The sequence below is a fragment of the Archocentrus centrarchus genome, chromosome 4 (genome assembly GCF_007364275.1).
Source record: "Archocentrus centrarchus isolate MPI-CPG fArcCen1 chromosome 4, fArcCen1, whole genome shotgun sequence".
In the NCBI taxonomy this organism is placed as follows: Eukaryota; Metazoa; Chordata; class Actinopteri; order Cichliformes; family Cichlidae; genus Archocentrus; species Archocentrus centrarchus.
The window spans coordinates 11,738,002-11,758,936 of record NC_044349.1 but is presented as its reverse complement, the minus strand read 5'-3'; the positions used below and the strand labels follow the sequence as shown (position 1 = coordinate 11,758,936).

The window sequence follows — 20,935 nt, the reverse complement described above, 5'->3', positions numbered from 1 at the left end:
TTGTAAAGATTTCCACAATATTTGATGGGCTACTTGTGTAGATGATCTGGAGCCAATTTGGTGTCAGTGGGTGAAATGCCCTAGGACGAGTTCGTTCAAATAGCAGGCGTGGAAATCGCAAAAATTGACACCTTCAATTGAAGATGGCCGACTTCCTGTAGGGTTTGGGGTATGGGTCCAAGAGACTTTTTTGTACGTCTTAGTATGTTACATGAGCTTGTACATTTTCATACATGTAGATAAAACGTAGCTCCGGGGCTACTCAAAAAACATGCTATTTTAAGATATTCCGAGCTGCCACTAGGCGGCGCTCTAACGTTTATGGACTTTATGCATATGAATGTGTTCAGGGCAGCATGCTTATCACACCACTGAAGTTTGAGCCAGATTGGGCAAGTTGGCTTTGAGTTACAGCCATTTTTGTGTTCATGGCGAATCATCGAACTTTGCCGTCCCATAAGGGTCACGCCCTTTTGTCAAAAAGTCACAGTTTTAAAAACACAGTAAGTCCAACTTCTTAAGGCTTTCCAGGTGAAATTTGAGATGGTTCTGCTAAACCACCTTGGAGCTGGACCTCCAAGTGTAAAATATGACATTTCCTGTTCCCACTAGGTGGCGCTGCGACTGATATTAAATATTGTCATATGTATGTGTTCAGGGGGGCACCCTCATCCTACTGGAGAAGTTTGATGCACATTGGATCATGTAGGTATGAATGAGAGGCAATCAAAATTTCATGGCGAATGATCAAAGTTCAAAGGGGCATAAGGACCCCTCCCCCTTGGCAAAAACTCACCATTTTCGAGATTTAGATTCCCCTGGGGGTGTAGGTTAGACAAACCAAATATGAAGATGATAACGTCTAAAACCTCTGAGTTATTAGAAAAAGTGTGAGGGCTGCAAATCGCCAAATTTGCATAATTAATTCAAAATGGCGGACTTCCTGTTGGGTTTAGGGCATGGCTCCAAGAGGATTTTTTGTGCGCCTGGACATGATATACATGTGTATGAAGTTTCATTCATGTACGTGAAACACAGCGGTGGGGCTCCAGTTTAGGGGGCGCTAGCGAGCCATTTGGGCGCGCCCTTGCCCGAGCCCATTAAAATACTTAAATTTTCACCAGGTGTGACGCATGTGCAAAGTTTCATGAGTTTTTGAATATGATAAAGCCCCCAAAAAGCCAATTCATTTGCCTGAATAATAATAATAAAAAAAAAAAAAAAAAAAAAAAAAAAAAAAAAAAAAAAAATAATAATAAACGAAGCAATTACAATAGGGCCTTCGCACAGTTCGTGCTCGGGCCCTAATAAAAGCAGGGCTATAAACACAGAAGTTCATAGGGGACACTAGGGAAGAGAGATTTTTGAAGGAAAATGAAAAATATGGCCTAGGGAGATAAATGTTACACTTACACTACTAATGCTTTTGTTTAATAGTAAGATGTACTAGAACACTTTGTGAGCTTTTTGCTTTTGTTGTTGTAAGTCAAACACCCCATGGGTAGGTAGATTAAAACATGCTGCTCAAAAAAACAAACAAACAAAAAAAAAAAAAACTGAAGGATTTAAAAATTTTTTTATTAACATTGAGTTCTAAAGTTTGTTGAGAACAAAGGTAACAAAGGTCGGTGTAAACCAAAATCATCAACCCTTATAGGGCTGGATTCAAAATCAAAACTAAAAGTTGTTAAACTGTTAACTTATTTATTTATTTATCTGACGACATTTATCTGACGACACTGCTGTTGTGGGACTGATCTCCCACAATGAGGAGACAGCCTACAGGAGAGAGGTCTCCCGCCTGGAGAACTGGTGCCAGGAGAACCACCTCCTGCTCAACGTCAGCAAAACGAAGGAACTGATTGTGGACTTCAGCAGGAAGCAGCAGAGGGACTACCATCCACTTGTCATCAGTGGTGCTGAGGTGGAAAGAGTGGACACTTTCAAATGCCTGGGAGTGACCATCTCACAGGACCTGTCCTGGACTCATCACATAAACATCACTGTGAAGAAGGCCAGACAGCGTCTCTACCTCCTCAGGCGGCTGAGAGACTTCAAGCTCCCACTCAAGGTGCTCAGGAACTTTTACACCTGCACCATCGAGAGCATCGTGCGTGGGAGCATCACCACCTGGATGGGAAACTGCACCAAGCAGGACTTCATGGCCCTAAAAAGGGTGGTTCGTTCAGCTGAACGGACCATCAGAACCACCCTCCCCAACCTGCAGGACATTTACACCAAGCAGTGCAGGCTGAGGGCCATGAAGATCCTAAAACAGCCCAGCCACCCCGGACACTCTCTCTTCTCCCTGCTCCCATCAGGCCGGCGTTACCGCTGCCTGAGGGCTAAGACTGAAAGGTTGAAGAAGAGTTTTTACCCACAAGCCATCCGTCTGCTCAACTCTGAGCCCTAACTGGACCATTATTGCACAATGTAAATATTATAATTTATAATCTATAATTCCATGTAAAAGTGTGTATAGTGTATAGTATATAGAGTATAGTGTATAGTGTGATTATTTTTATTCTTCTTATTTATATGTGTGTGTATATATGGTTGCAGGTACAAAATACATTTCACTGTGCATTGTACTGTGTATAACTGTGCATGTGACGAATAAACACTATCTTAATCTTAATCTATTTAATTATTTGTTTGTTTGAGCAGCATAGCGACCAGTGTTCTGCTCGCTGACCGGGGTTCTATTTCTTTGGTTTGAGCTCCCTCTGGCGGCCAAAACAGGCCACCGACCTGCAGGTGCACATTTCGGCCGCGGGGCGTCGTTGAGTCAGCGGAAGTCAAAACAACGGCGAGGAGGAAAGAACGGGAAGTCAGGAAGCCGCCTGTCTGCCAGTGACAGCCCGTATCAAAGAAAAACACTGCAGAACGTGAACGCTTCTTCCTTTTTTCTTTTTTTTGGTTTAAGATAAATCACCCGAGGCGTCGCCGACATGTCGAAGAACACCGTGTCCGCCCGCTTCAGGCGAGTGGACGTGGACGAGTACGACGAGAACAAATTTGTGGACGAGGAGGACGGAGGAGAAAATCAGCTGGGTCCTGACGAGGCAGAGGTGGATTCACTCATCAGACAATATCCTTTACAAAATTAGCTAGCCCTCCCTTTAGCCTACACGATGTGCTGGTTGAAAGTGGCGCAGTGTGCGTGTAGGGCTCAGATTTATCCGCACATTTAATCATCAGGCTTTTGCGGGTGCTAACTGAATGGATGGGCGTTTTGCTAGCAGGCCGGTTACTGTCCTGACTCGCCTGACAGTCGCATTCCAGGGATTCTGATCCAAGAGTGAACAGGCAGTCTGTAGGGAACAAGCTGGCATGCATCTCCATCCAGCCTCACAAAACCTGCTGGGATCTGTTTTCTCTCTGAAGCAGCAGGTACATTTAGGGTGTTGTAAACTCAGCATCCCGCAGAAGGGTAATCACAGCTTTTTAAGGCCATATACGGCTCGAAAGTGTTGCACGTCCCCATTGAGCAAGTCCTCCCAGCTCATGTCACCAGAGAGGAAACTCAAAACGTCAAAGCAAAACTCATCAACACGTCCGGTCCCCTAAAAAACAAACAAACAAAAAAAACCCTTGTGAATGTTTATTTATTTTTCTTATTAATATGCTGGTGCTTGTATGTCCAGTAATTACCTTTACATCGGTTGTGATCCAGAGGTGGGTCTTTGCTGTAATGCTTCCTTAACCTTTCCTGCACAGGAAATCTCATGGAGGCTTTACATGCAGTACTGAAGAACCCACCAATCAACACAAAGAACCAGAACGTCAAGGTGAGCGCGGTTTTCATCCAGTAATGCTTCAAGCACCAACACATTTGTGGGGGTCATTTTTAGAGCCCTTAGACTCATGATTTGTAATATTAGAAGGTACATTTTGTTCTTCATTTTCTCTCCAAACTTTAAACAGTTTGAGTTGTTTTTCTTGGAAATGTATAAGTAGATCTTAAGTTCCTTAAAACAGTTTGTGTGCAGCTCAGGTTCTTAGGTTGGGAATAATTTTGTAATTTAGTAAATAACTCTCCTGATAATCCAGCTGAAGTGTCACAGACTAGTGGCAGTGCTCGATCGTTTTAGTGCCAGTACTGAAACTAACTGAACTGTGTAGCAACTCTGGCCTTTAGCCGTCTGCTCTCTCCTGGCAAGGACCGTGCGGAGGGTCTGGTGCTGAAGGTGCTCAGTGCCTTCAAGAGCAGTGACATCGAGAAAGGCGTGCAGTCGCTCGACAAGAACGGCGTGGACCTGCTGATGAAATACATCTACAAAGGCTTCGAGAGGCCGTCAGAAAACAGCAGTGCGGTCCTGTTGCAGTGGCACGAAAAGGTAAATGTTTCCATCTCCCTGTCAGATTTAATGATGGAGTTACAGGAGGAATCTTTTTCTGCATGAAAAAAATACAACCTTTTCTGTACTGATACTCTCTCCACTTCCCAAACTCCCAACATGTCTGATAATTGTGTTTTTCACCTTATTAAACACATTAGTTAGGCTAGCTTCACATCACTGTTTTAACTTTAGACCACCACCTTTTTCAATGTTAGATTAAATTTCACTAAACTAGTGTATGAAAATCTGTTGGAGGCCTGGCGTTATGTTCTTAACTTAAAGTATTTCGTAAGCTTGATGTAAAGAATCTGTATTTTCTTATCACTCTTAATCAGCTCATTACTGAGTGTAATAGAGCAGATTAGTGCCTTCTCCATTGACACATAAAATGGTCCAAGCCTCTGGAGTCCTAGTGACTTGGGAAAGTTTTTAAAAATATATTTTTAGCTCTGAAAATACATTAATATTGGCATTTAGTTATCCATGAATCCCTGTATGGATATTGTCTTTCTGAAAACCAGGATCGTATTTTAAGATAGTTTAGGGGATATGAAGGCTGGTTTCTGGTGGGCAAGTCATTTTTCACACATGCACTACAGCCTGAATGTGAGAAAGCAAATATTTGACACAGTCAGATCAGATGGCGAGTTAATGGTCATTAACTCGCCATCCTCATATTACAAAATCAGTGTCAGGTGCATATAGTGAGAATGCAGCTAATATGTAATATGTCCTATAGTGTGCTTCATGTGAGAAAGGGCGGCTGCAGACTGTGTAACCCCATTCTCCCAGTTGAGTGTGAAAACAGCTAAAATGGGCTCCATCTCTGAAGATGAGATGTGAACTAAGACCCTGTTCCTGTAGGAGGAAATCAGCCTGAACCTGCTCTTCTTTTTCCTGTGTTCTCAGGCTCTGGCAGCTGGAGGAGTGGGAAGCATCGTCAGGGTGCTAACAGCGAGGAAGACGGTGTAAAAGAGGAGCGGCCCTCTCCACATTACTGACAGATTTAAAGGGGGGGTGGGGGGTTGCACTGTGTTATGCTGTTTATGTAACAGATGGCATAAGGACTAACAGGAAAAACAGATTTTTTAACCCAATGAGATGTGTTCAAGGCAAGACTTTAAAAAAAGAGAGAGAAAAACATACAATCTGGGTCATATTAAGTTAAAAATGGATTTTCCTGTTGAGTCCTGTGCATGATCATAGCTTAAATCGTACTTCTCACAGGGTGCTACAGATAATTTTGTACCCCATGTGTCTGTACTGATTCCCTGATCTGTTAACCCTTCTGTCCATGTCATTCATGTACAGTAATGTGCTCAGTGTAGACACCGGTGGTTCCCAACCAGCCACATTTTCTGCTATGTAAAATTGTTTATAGTCTAATCACATAAAATAGGACTACTGGTCAAAACCAGTAGAAATGAGTACACCCCCCCACCCCACCCCCATGCAATTTGTCAGAAAGGTTGGGTACCACTGCTGCACACTGTACTCACACATTCATAGGAACACACATATTTTTTATTTTTGCATCCTGCACTGAAGGTTTCAGCTTTGTTTCTCTCAGGAAACTCTGAGCGTTTGGTTTCCCTCCTCCTCCTGTCTTACATCATCATTAGATACTTCCTGATGGAATGAAAGCCCGGCTCTCTGCCCCTCTCTGTAACACTTAAGCAGTGAGATTTGCTTGAAAAGCACAGTCACAGATGGAGGGTGCTGGATTTGCTCACAAGGGGTGGGGTAATGTCACCATTTACCCCTGAGGGAATGGTGGTGGAGGAAGAGGGGTCATTTATCCTTTCATGCTGCTCCAGTTAAGGATTATTATCCACGATGCATCTCCACCATCACTCTTTATTAATCCCACTTTGTTTCCTCACATCCTGCATATGTGCGACTCCCTGATGCTCCCTCTGCTACTGAACAGGGCATTACGTGGCTCTGCTGATACTGTTTATAGGAGCTGCGTGCTCTCTGACAAACACACCACCTAGAGAATATGCGCTCCCTTTTTTTTTTTTTTTTTTTTTAAATAACTTTTTCAGTATTTAACAAAAGGATTAAACATTATGCTCTTTGTTTTGTTATTGTTTTGAGTAACGGTGATTTTTTTTTTGCCTCGTGGCCAAAACTCCACTCAGTCCAATTTAGAAACACTGCCCGCAGGTCTGACGTGCTCAATGACCTAAGAGGATAAATGTTTTCTTAGTGAACTGAGAGGGATGATAATTTTAAAAAAATTGCTTGCATGATCCCATTTTTGAGATTTTCAGTATTCACTCGAGCATTTCATACCTGTCATTTGTTTTTTTATTGTTCTAACTTTTCTATCAGTCCTGAGTTAAATAATTTTTTTTTTTTAGAAAACACATCTTTCGTACAGGGTGCATCTCATAGTAAAAGAAAGAAAGATCAGTTCTCACACATTTTATATAACAGCTGGAAATGTGAAATTTTTCATCCACCTTATCAGGTAGATGATGTGTTGCCAAATGTTTTCTCTTGCTTTCATGGAATAATGTAGCTTACATTTGTGATATAGTTGAGTTTGTGTGTTAGAGAACAAGTGGTGGATTTTTTTTTTCTTAACCATACAGTATAGATGATCATGAAAGAAACATGTGTTGCAGTGAAATTGTGCAGACTTGGTGATGAAATGGATTCAGTTCCAGCTTTCAGTTCCTTTCTGCTCATTTCCAAACACACAGTAAAGGTTATTTAAAGATTGTTTTTTTTTTTTCTTTTCTCAATAGGTGTTGCTTTTTACAAAACACAAGTCACAACAGTTGTTTTATTTGGACATGGGTTGTCATGTTTGAATACTGTCGTCAGTGATGATGCATCCAGACATTGGATACCTTCTCTAATGCAGTAATGACTAGATTCACGTGGAAACAAAAAGGAAAAAAACAAAAACGGTTCGACTTCATGTATTTCTAGTCAGCGATGCTCTTCTGGGTGAGATGGTGGTGGAGCATACCAAACTGATGTACAAACTGCCTTACACAAATGTTCCTTTTTTATGTTTGTGCTTTTTTGACAAAAATAAATAAAAGGTATGAATGCTGGTCTTAGCTTTGTCATGGTTATTTTGGATTGTTTCACATGTTAGGGCCCATAAACATCAAACATGTAAAAGTTCAATTTTGGGCCCAAAATTAAGGATGGAAAAAGCTTTTAATTCCTAGGAATATACCCTACAGGGACAGTAAGCATCCAACTTCCAAAACACAGTTTGGAGTGACTGTACAAAATAAAATTTCACTTTACACCAACTGCAAAATAATCACTCACTGACCACTTTATTAGGTACACCTGTTCAAATGCTTGTTCCTCCAAATTTCTAATCAGTAGATCGTGTGCATTTTGGCATGTAGACATGATCCTGCTTAAGTTCAAACAGAGCATCAGAATAAGGAAGAAAAATGATTTAAGTGACTTTGAACATGACGTGTTTGTTGGTGCCAGTCTGCCTATTTCAGAAACTGCTGATCTCCTTTGATTTTCCCGCACAACCATCTCTAGGGTTTGCAGGGAATAGCCTGAAAAAGAGAAAATATCCAGTAAGCAGAAAAGCAGCAGTTCTCTGGGAGAAAATGCCTTGTTGATGCCGGCTGTCAGAGGAGAATGGGTGGACTGCTGTGAACTAACAGGAAGGCAACAGGAAGTCAAATAACCACTCACCGCACCCAAATTATGTAGAAGAACATGTCTGGACACAACATGTTGAACCTTGCAGCGGATGGGCTCCAGCAGCAGCAGAATGCCACACCAGGTGTCATTCCTGTCAGCTGAGAACAGGAAACTGAGGCTACGATTCACGCAGGCTCATCAAACCTGGACAACAGAAGGCTGTAAAAATGGTGGTCTGCTGTAGGGTCAGAATTTGGAGCAAAGAAGCATTGATCCAGCCTGCCTTGTATCAGCAGTTCAGACTGGTAATGGTGGCATAATGGTATGGGGGGTGTTTTCTTGGCACACTCTAGGCCCCTTAGTAGCAACTGAGCACTATTTAAACACCACAGTCTCCCCGAGTATTGTTACTGCCCATGTCCGTCCCTTCATGACCACAGTACATATGGATAATGCATCATGTCTCAAAGCTCAGATCATCTCAAACTGGTTTCTTGAACATGATGAGTTCACTGCACTCAAATGGCCTCCATAGTCACCAGATCTCAATCTAGTAGATTTCCATTATGGATGTGCGGCTGGCAAATCTGCAGCAGCTGTGTGACGCTATCATGTCAGTATGGACCAAAATTTAGGAGGAATGTTTCCAGCACCACCAAGCTGTGGGTGTGTAATTCACAATAGCGCAGCTCGTCCTGATTGCACTTGAGTTGACATTTTTGAGCAACAGCATGTAGATGATGGTGATTATACCCATTTTCTTTGGCTTTTATTTATAGTAATTTAGATTACCATTATTTTCATCAAATGTGACATGCTTAATGAGAATCTGGGACATTTTGTGCAGCAGTGCTGTACACATATACAATTTTTAAATTCGGTGTCCATTTCTTTATTTATTACATTTTTATTAAAAAATGGATACAATAAGTACAAGTACATTATGAGAAAAACTTATGTACAAATCATAAAAAAAATACATCTTGGCATCAGCTGTTGTATGGATCATTACATTGATGATGCAGAGAAGCAGCTGATGGAATTTCTGTCTGAGGCGTTCGAGTGTATAATGGGCCAATACCTGAGCACCAAATCGGAACAGTGACACCTCCACTTTGTTAACTGATGACATAAGGACTACACAAAGGTGGAACCTGTTCATTTTTCATGTTCTAGCCCTTCCCCAATAAGTTAATAATAGGTAGATGTAAATGAAAGAGAAGCTAGGATGTCTTAAATAGGTTAGAAATCTACTCTCTGAGCCAGTGGTGTTTGGGTTTTGAAGAGTCAAATCTAATCTATCTTATAAATAAGTCTGAAGAGGCAGGAAATGAACAAATATTGAATAACTGAGTCCTGACTGAGAGGTTTGGAAGGTTTCCAGGGATTAGAATTGATAAATAGTTGATATTATCCAAGTTTTCTCCTGTAAACATCCAGCGGCCTGTTTGATATTCACTTTAATTCTACTTCCTTACATCTTCACGGCTGTATGCACCCACTGGTCTCTCGCACGCTCGATAAATGTCTTTTTCCAGTCAGTTTACTGATGTGGTCACTCGTCTAAAACCACCATGTCACTCTTTTAGCGGCGGTGCACTCAGAGGATGCAATGACTCGTTATTTAAAGTGCTCTCAGTAGGGGTAGGCAGAGACAGCAATGTACACAATGAAGGTCGTCTGGTATTCAATCCCTCCATTGTCACTGTAGGACAAGGCTCGGACCTTCATACGGTATGTGTGGGGCTCTCGTAGTGGCCTCGTAGTGAACAGAACTCCCTTTAGGTTCTCATCTCGCAGAGCAAAGGGTAACGTGAAATCCTCGTCCACCACCAGGAAGCTGGTTCTAGGGTGCATCACTCCATCTTGTGTGTAGGCCACCAACCTAATGAGGTCCTGGTTGGCCGCGATGCCAAATGGAAGAGACAGCAGTTTATACTCCAACGCGTAAGGGCTCAGTGCACACTCCAGGTCATTTGGTTGGCAGTTCCTGAGACAAAATCTACAAAACATGGATTTTGGTTGATTATGATGTTGGGTGAGTTCATGTGAAAAACAGCCAAATAAAGGTAATGTGAGAAGCTGAAAGAAGAATATTTTAAGATGAAATCTGCCACAATATCATCCATAAACAGTGCCAAAGTTACTTGGAGATAAACCCAGGACCTGGTAGTGAATTGTCTTCATTGGATCTATTTTCACTTAGGACGACACAATTTGTCTCAAAGTTCAAAATGATCATGTTTTACCTCTTTAACGGGCTAATCCTAACTGAGTGATGGAAATGTATTTCTGTTAAGGTTTACCCTGTGACTGGATCCCTCTGGTAGTTCGGTGGACAGGGTGTGTCAATACACTGGTAACTTCCTCTCGTGTTAAAGCACATTCGATTTACTCCACACTGGATGTTCTGTTCCAGACACTCATCTGTGTCTGTGGATACAGCAGACAGCTCATCACAGAGGATTACATACATGTTACAGTAAGCACAGGTCATGTTCTAACACTTTGCTGACTCATTTAAAGGTAAACTAAATAAGTTGCAATGAACAGGTGGATGCACGAAGCGAGCAGGCCAAGGCTCTCACCTTGACATGTCTTGCCATTGGTCATGAGGCGGTAACCAGCGGGACAGAGACACCTGTAGCTTCCTGGTGTGTTCATGCACTCGTGCTGACAGGTGTCCCTCACGTCACACTCGTTGATGTCTTTCGATGTCGTGCACACACAAAAAACAGCCACAGAGAAATACAGAAAACATCAGTTTTCCCCAGTCCAATATTTACAGCAAATTCTCAGGCAGAAATGAAATGCTGAACTTTCCTCTCCCTCATCTCAACCCTGCCTCTTCTCCATAGTTACCTAAGCAGTGGTGACCCTTGGTCTCAAACCCCTGCTGACAAACGAGGAACCCCTGATGTGAGGAATGCATGTACGCCTCCCTGCGGCTACGGCCCCTGTAGCGCCCCCTTGTGGTGGTTGCGTAGGAGTGGTAGCTCTGGGAGGCCAAGTTGTGGTACAGCATCTGGCTGGAGCCGCGGCCAGGAGCGGATTGAGATGTGCGGTAACTGTATGAGTAACTTTCGTAGCCGGGCAGCCGCTCGAGCCCAGCGCAGGACTTGCCATCCCCCAGCAGGTGGCGTCCCGGAGGGCAGGTGCACTTGAAGCTGCCAGGAGTGTTGATGCACTGGTGGGCGCAAGGCTGTGGAAGCCGCTCACACTCATTTATATCTGCCCTCAGCACAAAGAAAGACCAGCACCAGGAAAAGATGGAAGGACAAAGTGAAGTTAGGGAAGTAAAGAAAAAGGACAAAGTGATGAGAGGAACACATGAGTTGGTGCAGGCCATGAAAATAGAGGAGAAAGATGAGGATGAGGGGAGAAAAGGGGATATGCAAGTTACCCCACTGTATAACAATACATTTTCATGTCAGTGAGACAGAAATGTATTGAAACTAAAGTCATACAAGTTTAATTTGAATGAGAGAATTGTTACCCTCATATAAAAATGTACTTAAAAAAAAGAAGAAATTTCACATTTTATCTGAAGAAGTACATCAGATATAAAACAGACATCAGCGACAAGTGTTAATGTCTCAGGGGGAAACAGGGTACGTATGCCATCACAAAGCGACACCAGGAAACAGCCAGACCCAAACATAAAGGTGTTGGAAACACTTTGATAGATCAGAACTGGAGGAAATTGAAAGAACAGAGTGATAGCTGTGAGGTGATGGTGCTGGTCTTTTTATGGTTGGTGTACCAAAGGAAAAAGACATTTTTTTTCTTAATTTATTCCTTTCCTTCCTTACCCTTTCCCTAGCAGCTAACTAACACAGTAGGCAAGAAAACGCAGCATCATCTTAAACTGTTGAAGACTGATATCATGCAGCACTTTTTTTTTTTTTGGCAAAAAGCAAAATTGGGGTTTTTTTTGCATTTAATGGAAAGAGTTAATCAGCAGTTTTGCAGCATTTGGTCATGTAAGCAAGCAGTGGCATGATATGATGTAAACAGCAGACGAAAGCAGTTATTTTAGGCTTTCCACAGAAGTGAGTCACTGTCACAAAGAAGAAAGTGCACTTGTAGAAGCAAGCAAGCTGATGGGAAATGTAAGGAAAGAGCGCTGCATTTTCTTTTGTTTTATTGCTCAACACACTTTATGCTTGGGCAAGAAATCAAAATGAATCCGAATGACACGGTTGCAAATGGAGGTATCACCTGCAGGGTGTTTAAATATTAAACGGTACTGGATTCCATTCGTATTTTGCCACTGCTGATGATGTGCTGACAAAGAGAGGAAGACACATACCAACACAGGGCCGTCCTACTCCCTGCGATCTGAAACCACGTGGACAGGTACAGTGGTAGCTGCCTCTGGTGTTCTCACAGATCTGGTTATATCTGCACTGATGGGTGCCATCTCTGCACTCATCAATGTCTACAACAGGTCACAAGAGACCAACATGCATCAAACCCACTGTGCTGAACATAAATATTGTTCTCCTTGCTTAAGGTAGCTGGACACTCACCAACGCATGTTCCATTGCCACCCTTGGTCATACCACTGGGGCACAGGTCAATACAGATGTAACCACCCCGTGTGTTTTTACACTGCTGATCAGAGCGGCAAACCCTCTGCCTGCACTCATTTATATCTGAAGTAAACAGAGAAAAAAAGGGAATAAATCCAAAATAAAATGACATTCTTTAAGGAAGCAAGCTTGAATTTAAACTTCAAATGACTGCAGCCAAAATATAGCATGCATACTGTTTGAGGTTCTAGATATAGTCGTATATTTTATTATTATATGTAGAACATTAATGGAGAGGAGTAGATATCTCACCTATGCAGCGTCTGTTCCTGAGATGAAAGCCTGGCTCGCAGGCACAGCGATAACTACCAACGGTATTTAAACAGTGCTGATTGCATGGGTTCGACTCCTGGCACTCATTCACATCTGAGCAACAAACAGCATGCACTATTTTTAGAAAGCCAAATCAATAAAAAAAAAAAAAGAATGCTTAGTTACATGTGTAGACAGACCTGTACAGCTGTACCCATCAGCTGTTCTCCTGAAGCCACGGCCACAGCGCATGACACATCTGTAAGAGCCAATGGTGTTCTCACAGTCTTGTCCATCATGGCACACATTCCCACCTAGTGAACACTCATCGATGTCTAAGAGACAGGAGAGCAGTGGCTTAACAGTGTTTGGCAGTGTTTTAACAGTAAGTGGCTTAACTTACTGCTGTGTTGATAATCCTTAAATTTACTCTGAGGTTGTTCAGTATGTGTCTGAGTGTTTTGTACCCTGACAGGTTCTCCCATCAGCTGAGATGGTGAGGCCTCGGGGACAGGAGCAGTAGTAGGTGCCCATGGCGTTGTGGCAGGCATGTGAACAGGGGTTTCCAACCTCACATTCATTCTCATCTGCCCCACAGAAAAGATAGAAGATAGATTTACCTTACAATACAAAGTGCCTTGAGGTGACTGTTTGTTGTGATTTGGCGCTATATAAATAAAATTGAATTGAATTGAAAATGGAAACAATCAGAAAGAGGTGATTTCTAAACATTCAGTCACTGCAATTATGAATCCAATACATAATTTTTTAAGGGCAGTTTTGGGTTGTGGGGTATATTTTACCTGCACAGTAAGGCCCAGCAGCCACCAAAGTGAAGCCACGAGGACACTGGTTACTGCGATCACCTGGAGTCACGCAAGTGTAAATGTAGCTTATGTTTGGTAAACATAACAAGTATTATAAGTTTAAACATCTTTTTATGCTCACCCTTGTTGATACTAGCTTGTATGCTATACTCCAACACCTCCTCCAGTGGGTGGTAGAGTGCACTGATGGCTGTGGCCTTCAGCGTTTCCACCAGGTAAGGCATCTTCCCCTTGGACAGGTCATAGGAGATGGTGTGGTTCCAGGAGTAGGGTACGCTCTCCTTGTCGATGCTGAACATGCGAGTGGACAGAGCGTAGAGCTGGCCTGGACCCGTCTGGATGTAATCCTCCGTGTAGTTCTGAAAAAACAAAACAGTGTGCATGTGAGGGATTATTATAATTTTGTTGTGTAACTTACAGTAGTTGTTGACAGTTTTCATAACACATTAACATCTTTACACAGTTTACTGTCTGTCTGACCTTAATTTTACAAGATAGGGCCTTGATTTGCTAGTGGGAAGCTTAGAGATGATATTTGACTAAGAAAAAAAAAAAGCACATAATGATAAAGTGATGCTTGTTTTAAACAGAAGACTTTACTGTATCTCTCGTACGGTTTAAATCTCTAAACTGACTTCTAAATTATACTGGAAACACCCAAAGATGCCCGAAATGTAAGAAAAAACACATTTTAAATATATATATATATCAACTGATAGGTTTTGATTATAAACAGGCCAATAAATATGTATATTTTTATTTATCTGCTTTTTAATGACACACTAAATGAAATGTTCTAATGTCTAAAGTGTGCTGATGACAAACTTCAAATGCTTTAAACAATCCATTTGCTATTTTATTGGCTTTGATGTACAGATATACCCCAAACAAGTGACGTATTAATATTTCCATTGCTTATTTGTTCACCTTGATGCTGATGTGAGCATGTGAAGGCAGCTGAAGGATGTGCCCATTCACTACAATGTCCAAAAGCAAAGCTCCATCAGAGTCCAGGCCCCTGGCAATATGAGTCATCCTCAGGATCTCACCTGGCAGCATATAATCACGTCACATATCTTTACACAGCACACATTTGTGTAAAGATTACATGACTCCACACGCTGCCCACGAAATCCTACCTGTGGCAAACTCCACCTGTGTCTCTCGCTTGAATATACCCCCTGTTAATGTATAACCGTTGACTGCCTCTCCAACTTCATGTGCAGTGGTCCAGTAGACAGGGTTCAAGATGGAGATGAGCTTCCTCATTGCAGGACCTTGAATTTAAAGGTCTTAAAATTATTATGAGTTCAAGAGAACAGTGGCCTTTTGGATGGAGGCAGGCAGGATTTAGTGTCCATCATATAACATCTAAAAGGAGAAAACTCACACCAAGCTAATGTAAAACTGACCTAATGTCCTTGGTACATTAGAGATTGTGGCTTTGATGATTCTGCTGTCAGACTTGCTCTCGGTGATGGTGGCATTGAGGATGGCAATGCCAAACTCAATATCATTAATATTCCCTACAATGGTTCCTCGGGCCCTCAGGGGACCACCTGATCAAAAGAAAAATGTATTTAGAAAATAAATACCACAAATGCATACAGGACCACACATGCACATGCTGATCATGTACGCCATCTTTTAAAAGATGCTTTACCTGGGCAGGCTTGAGTATTACACCTGGACAGCTGAGTAGAGTCTCCTGGACATGGCCGGCCACCATTACTTGGAGACGGACTGTCACAGAGTCGAACACGTGTCCACTCTCCTCCTCCACAGGAAGCAGAACATTCCCCCCATGGCTGCCATGGACCCCAGTTACCGTCAACTGCAAGGATACAAGTAGGACAAGTGTAAACATCAAGACACAAATCTCAGAAACAGAATAGTTTAAGAGGTAATTTAGTCTTTTTTGGGGATACCTTAAAAACAATAAAAATACACAGTTTGTAACACACTGAAAAGTCACAGAAACATCACTTCAGGAGCATTTTAGACACTTGTATGACCCCTGACCCTGATGCAGTTGTAAACGGGCTGACTCACCGGGGCACTTGACTGTGCTGCATCTTTGTATCTGTGTATCAGCTCCTGCACAAGCTCTCCCACCGTAGGCAGGTCTGGGGTTGTCACAGGTCCTGTAGCGCCTCATCTGACCTCCGTTACATGTCTTGCTGCAGCTGCCCCAGCTGCTCCATGGACCCCAGTTACCGCTAACTAACACGTGATATTGCAAAATGATAGATCCACAAAAGAAAAGAGATCAATACACAGATATAGAAATGACTGAAGTAGTATCAAAGCAGTAATTAACAGCTCAAATAACTCACTGGGGCAGGGGTCGCTGTTACAGAAGTCAATTTGCACATCATTGCCCTCACACTGTCTGCCACTGTGCTGAGGGGCGGGGCTGGCACAGAGGCGTGTCCTCTGTCTAGTACCACCCCCACAGGAAACACTGCAGGCTCCCCAGCTCACCCAGGATGACCACTTTCCATCCACTGGAGGACACAAGAAGAGAAGAATCACAAAGTTCAGTCATTCTGGATACATTTGAAATCTGTGTAATTTGTGTAATGAATCCAACATCCAGGCCAGAGCTGAGATTTTTTCTCAAAGCTTTATCCTGTCCTTACCAGGACAAGGTTTCTGCTTGCACATTTGTGTTTGGGTGTCTGTGCCCACACACTGTAATCCATCATGTGCTGGAGGAGGGTTGTTGCACAGCCGGATCCTGGACTGCATTCCCCTACCGCAAGTCTCACTGCACGGGCTCCACTGTAGCCAAGAGCCCCAGTTACCTCCCACTATAAAAGCATAGGTTTACAGTCAATTATATATACACACATTTTAAAGCAGGATAAATCAACACACTGCTGCTGTAAAAATAAAAAAACAGTGACAAATTTGAAGTTTAAAAGTAGAAGAAAAATCATTTCTAAAAACCAGAAAGGAAGAGAAACATTGAAAAAAAACGTAAAAAATTTTAAAAAATGCCATTTAAAAAAAAAATGCCAATACATTGTTGACTTTGAGGTTGTTTGGTTGAGGGGTGGTCTCGTTTTATGGGTCTTTTCCTAATTTTTGGCAATCAATGTTACTAATGAATCACAATGCATACACACACACCAGCGAGCACAACACAAGCTTATGAGAAAATACATTTTCTCACCTGGACATGGTCTGACTCTGCACATGATGACCTCCACTGTCTTTCCCTCACATGGCCTGCCTCCATGCTGAGGTGGAGGGTTGCTGCAGGTCCGGATCCTGGTTCTGTTGCCCTCACCACAGGTACGTGAACACTCCTCCCAGAGAGACCATTCTGACCATTTGCCATCCACTGTCCAGGTACAAGAGTACAGATTTGGTACCACATGTGACATTTGCATACAGTCTCCTTTGCAAACACTCTTACCTGGACAGGGTTTTCCCTGACAACTGCGTGTCTCTGTGTCTGATCCTGCACAGTGACGGCCCCCATTGGCAGGTAAAGGGTTGTTACACTGCCTTAGCCTCTTCTGGGTACCAACACCACAGGGCACACTGCAAGAACCCCACTCTGCCCACTCTGAGAAGCCTCCGTGGACTGTAAAACACATTAATAAACTTTGCCATTTGGCATTAGGTCCCACTCAACGTGTCTTTGTTTTCTCTTTCATTGAGAACAAAAACACTAAAATATTGAAAGCACATTAACCTTTCACTGATTTTGCCATTTCTGAGTGCTGAAAATTGAGCTCTTTTTGAGAGACAATCATTTCTCCCTTTTCCAGAAGGCGAAACATTTATTACAAAAGTAAATGGAAGCTGAAAAAAAAGGTGGTACAATGAAAAACTGCTCACCCCGTACAGTAAGAGTGACCTTGACCATCACTGATCCAAGCAAGTTTCTGGCCACACATTCATACTCAGCTGTGTCCTCCTTCTGGGCACTGCTGATCCTGAGGGATCCGTTAGATAAGGCAGAGAAGCGGATGTTGCCCAGAAGGGGGCGCCCTTGTCGGGACCACTCTATCATGGGTGTGGGCTCACCCTCCGCGTGACAGTTGAGCACAGCTGTAGTGCCAGCATCCACTACTGTCTCCACGGGTTCTGCAATGATTGTGGGTGCACCTAGAAGAGCAGTGTGCTTCTATCAGATCTGCCACTGTGAAAAATTAGCATTTTCATTAAAAATAATGCTATGATTAAAACTACTGCAGACCGACACAGTCAAACACTCACTGTGTAAGGTAAGTGTGACACTTCTCTCCACCACACCAGCATCATTTGTCGCCACACACATGTAGTTTCCTGCATCTTCACTCTGTCACACAGATTGTAAATAAAATCACTGAACCACATGATCCTTCATTTTTGTATTACATAAGGTCTTAGCATCATGTGTTTTCCTACCACTGTGCCATAGATGGCCAAGGAGCCATTGTCCAGTTGACGTATTCGGTTGCTGATCTGGATATTTATTCCATTTTTGCTCCACTGGATGGTTGGCAGTGGGTCTCCTCGAACCTCACAGTTCAGGATTGCATTACCACCCAGAGGTTCAATGTGGTTGGCATGAAGGTCCCCATCAATGATAGGAGGCTCTGAAAAACAGGCAGATCTGGCCAAGTTTAGAGCAGCAAATGAGAGATGAAGGAGCATCAAAATGATTCACAAAAGCGTGCTTTTACCTTTGACATAAACAAAGGCTAGTGACTTGATGGTTCCTACGTCATTTTGTGCCACACAGGTGTAGGTGCCGGAGTCGTCTTTGCTCACTCTCTCAATCAGCAGCTCACTGTGACCATTCATTTGATCATAGTGAACTAAATGGCATCAATGGCAGAAATTTTTTTAGAAAGATTAGAAAATAATGAAAAAAACCAAAAACAACTCTATTTCTTAATTAGCCATACCTGGGACAATGTTGTTGTTAAAGGCCCATGTGATTCTGGGTAGGGGGATACCACTGACTCCACAGGACAGCACAAGGCGCTCTCCTTTGTTGAGGGCCACATCTCCGAGCAGCTCGGTGAAGATGGGATGAGTATGAACCACCAGCGTCACAGTCCAACTGTCCTGCCCGACTGAATTAGTGGCAACACAAGTGTAACTTCCCATGTCTTCAGGCTGGTGCACAAGTGGAAGGGGGGATGGGGATGATGGGAAAGAAGGAGCTTGTATCAGAAAGTTTTTCAAATCTATCTTTTTTACACAAGACAAACTCATTTATTAAAAATGTGTTTACGCAGAATTATCAAAAACAAACAAAAAACATAATTAGGTGGTTTATTTTTTTACCTGAGCATTGTCAATAACCAGCTCACCAGATGGCAGGATTGTATACTCGCCCACGCTTTCAGTGAGAGGACTACCTTCCTTTTCCCAGGACATTTTTGGAGGAGGGACACCCTCTGCCAAACATACAAGCTGGACCTGACTGTTTTCCACCACGACAATCTCCTGTTCTCCCCCCCGAATTAAGGGAGGGACTGAAAAGACAGAGGATAAAACCAAGTCACTCTTTTTTTAATGTTTGCTTTGCTTTGTTATATGTTTAGGTATGAGTAATATTCAATTCAATTAAATTAAATTAAATTTTATTTATATCACAACAAACAGTTGCCTCAAGGCGCTTTGTATTGTGGGTAAAGACCCTACAATAATACAGAGAAAACCCAACAGTCAAAACGACCCCCTATGAGCAAGCACTTGGCGACAGTGGGAAGGAAAAACTCCCTTTTTAACAGGAAGAATATAAAATCATAAAAATGTTTTCTTGAAAATGCATTGTTTTTTCAGTGCAAGTTTTCTTAAATTTATAGATGGTGGAACTAGTAATGTTATAGAAATCCATCCATCCATCTATCCATCCATCCTGGGAGCCTATACAAGCTGTCAGAGGGCAAGAGGCAGGGTATACCCTGCACAGGTCACCAACCTGTTGAAGGGCTTTATAGCAAACTTTAAGGTTGAATGTGTTATAACACAGGGTACAGGTAACCCTACGCCTCCTGGAGACATCAAAAATGTAGTGTTATGTGTTGAATCATGTGCTTTAAATGGGCATATTGACAGGAACCTACTCTGTACAGTAAGGCTCATTTCCAAGCTGACAGTGCCCGCTGCATTGGCGGCAGTGCAAGTGTATCGTCCGGCATCACTTGGCTGAATGAAGGCAATCTGCAGGGATCCTGAACTGAGCACCCTCTGGCGTACAGTTTCACTCAGTACATGTCCATCTTTATGCCATGTGACTGAGGGGGGAGGGGAGCCCTCAGTTTGGCAATGCAGCATCACAGAGGAGTCCACAGGTGCCAAATATTCCCGAGTCTCTGAGCTGATCACCGGAGGGACTTCAAGGCACAGTGCAAGCAGAAATATGTGGCGTCAGTACTTTAGCATATTTATTAACATAATAGAAAACATGAATTTCAGTGACTTTGTGTGCAGGTTGTACATAACTGGTATCACGATAAAGGTAATATTAAGTCTTCCCTAAAATTGTCAGAAACTTGTGGGAAACTGAAATTGCAACACAAAAGACTATCTCTCTTTCTCTCTGGCTTTTTGTACTGCAGTATATTAGATTTTGAGGTATTCACCCTACTGAAAATTAATTACGGTGACAAATGTACCACCTACCTTGCACTCTGAGTTTGGTCTTGCCCAGCGCAGTGCCAGCAGGGTTTTGAGCCACACATATGTATGTCCCAGAGTCTGACAAAGAGGCCTTGGAAATCTGTAGGCTTCCATTAGGGAGTATTGTGGACCTACCACCTAGTATGACACCAGAGACAAGATGTCACGACTGATCACTTCTGTCAACTGACAAACACAGACAGGATTATTTACCTGTAGTGGGTATGTTGATGCCCTCCTTCTGCCAGGTAATGGTAGGTCTGGGTGAGCCTGTGGCCCTGCAGGGCAGGGTTATGGGGTTATTCAGGATCACATCCAGCATGGTTGGATGGGACTCGATCGCTGGGAGCTCTGAGGAGAAGGATTGGAAAATAGTGATGCTCATATGAAATGAAAAAAACAAAAACAAAGGAAAAACAACTAAGCAGTGATCCCTGGATATCTTTAGCTTATTGCAGTCTGGAAGGCTTCCAAATAGTAGTGTGTCTCTTCTTATATTGTTTGTCAGGATGTTTTTACCCTGCACGGTGAGCTGCACGTGGCGGTGGGTGGAGCCTGCAGCATTCTTAGCCATACACGAGTAGCGTCCAGCATGACTAAGCTCGGCTGAGGTGATCTCTATCGGACCTGATAGATCAACACAAACAAA

The 20,935-nt window shown here is 42.8% G+C and overlaps 2 protein-coding genes across 2 annotated transcripts in view; one reads left to right on the top strand and one right to left on the bottom strand.

Annotated features, from left to right (window-relative positions):
• The first annotated feature begins 2,752 nt into the window (after nucleotides 1-2,752).
• Nucleotides 2,753-7,414, top strand: arpc5b (actin related protein 2/3 complex, subunit 5B). Its single transcript, XM_030728099.1, has 4 exons — nucleotides 2,753-3,091; nucleotides 3,719-3,791; nucleotides 4,164-4,340; nucleotides 5,253-7,414. Exons 1-4 carry the CDS (start codon nucleotides 2,952-2,954, stop codon nucleotides 5,313-5,315), a joined length of 453 nt encoding a protein of 150 aa, XP_030583959.1. The 5' UTR covers nucleotides 2,753-2,951; the 3' UTR covers nucleotides 5,316-7,414.
• A 1,489-nt stretch (nucleotides 7,415-8,903) lies between these two features.
• Nucleotides 8,904-20,935, bottom strand: part of hmcn1 (hemicentin 1) — an 83,926-nt gene continuing 71,894 nt past the window's right edge. Inside the window, exons 78-107 of the mRNA XM_030727296.1 lie at nucleotides 20,806-20,913; nucleotides 20,500-20,637; nucleotides 20,290-20,424; nucleotides 19,731-20,000; nucleotides 18,946-19,136; nucleotides 18,561-18,774; nucleotides 18,336-18,470; nucleotides 18,058-18,248; nucleotides 17,887-17,968; nucleotides 17,506-17,775; nucleotides 17,078-17,248; nucleotides 16,832-17,002; nucleotides 16,296-16,466; nucleotides 15,990-16,160; nucleotides 15,706-15,876; nucleotides 15,317-15,487; nucleotides 15,066-15,212; nucleotides 14,793-14,930; nucleotides 14,581-14,702; nucleotides 13,775-14,012; nucleotides 13,630-13,692; nucleotides 13,294-13,413; nucleotides 13,027-13,161; nucleotides 12,827-12,940; nucleotides 12,512-12,637; nucleotides 12,292-12,420; nucleotides 10,842-11,210; nucleotides 10,568-10,687; nucleotides 10,286-10,412; nucleotides 8,904-9,981 (exon numbers count right to left, since the gene is read on the bottom strand). Coding sequence (XP_030583156.1) covers nucleotides 9,615-9,981; nucleotides 10,286-10,412; nucleotides 10,568-10,687; nucleotides 10,842-11,210; nucleotides 12,292-12,420; nucleotides 12,512-12,637; nucleotides 12,827-12,940; nucleotides 13,027-13,161; nucleotides 13,294-13,413; nucleotides 13,630-13,692; nucleotides 13,775-14,012; nucleotides 14,581-14,702; nucleotides 14,793-14,930; nucleotides 15,066-15,212; nucleotides 15,317-15,487; nucleotides 15,706-15,876; nucleotides 15,990-16,160; nucleotides 16,296-16,466; nucleotides 16,832-17,002; nucleotides 17,078-17,248; nucleotides 17,506-17,775; nucleotides 17,887-17,968; nucleotides 18,058-18,248; nucleotides 18,336-18,470; nucleotides 18,561-18,774; nucleotides 18,946-19,136; nucleotides 19,731-20,000; nucleotides 20,290-20,424; nucleotides 20,500-20,637; nucleotides 20,806-20,913 — 5,075 coding nt within the window. The 3' untranslated portion in view covers nucleotides 8,904-9,614. The remainder of the gene's footprint in view (nucleotides 9,982-10,285; nucleotides 10,413-10,567; nucleotides 10,688-10,841; nucleotides 11,211-12,291; nucleotides 12,421-12,511; nucleotides 12,638-12,826; nucleotides 12,941-13,026; nucleotides 13,162-13,293; nucleotides 13,414-13,629; nucleotides 13,693-13,774; nucleotides 14,013-14,580; nucleotides 14,703-14,792; nucleotides 14,931-15,065; nucleotides 15,213-15,316; nucleotides 15,488-15,705; nucleotides 15,877-15,989; nucleotides 16,161-16,295; nucleotides 16,467-16,831; nucleotides 17,003-17,077; nucleotides 17,249-17,505; nucleotides 17,776-17,886; nucleotides 17,969-18,057; nucleotides 18,249-18,335; nucleotides 18,471-18,560; nucleotides 18,775-18,945; nucleotides 19,137-19,730; nucleotides 20,001-20,289; nucleotides 20,425-20,499; nucleotides 20,638-20,805; nucleotides 20,914-20,935) is intronic.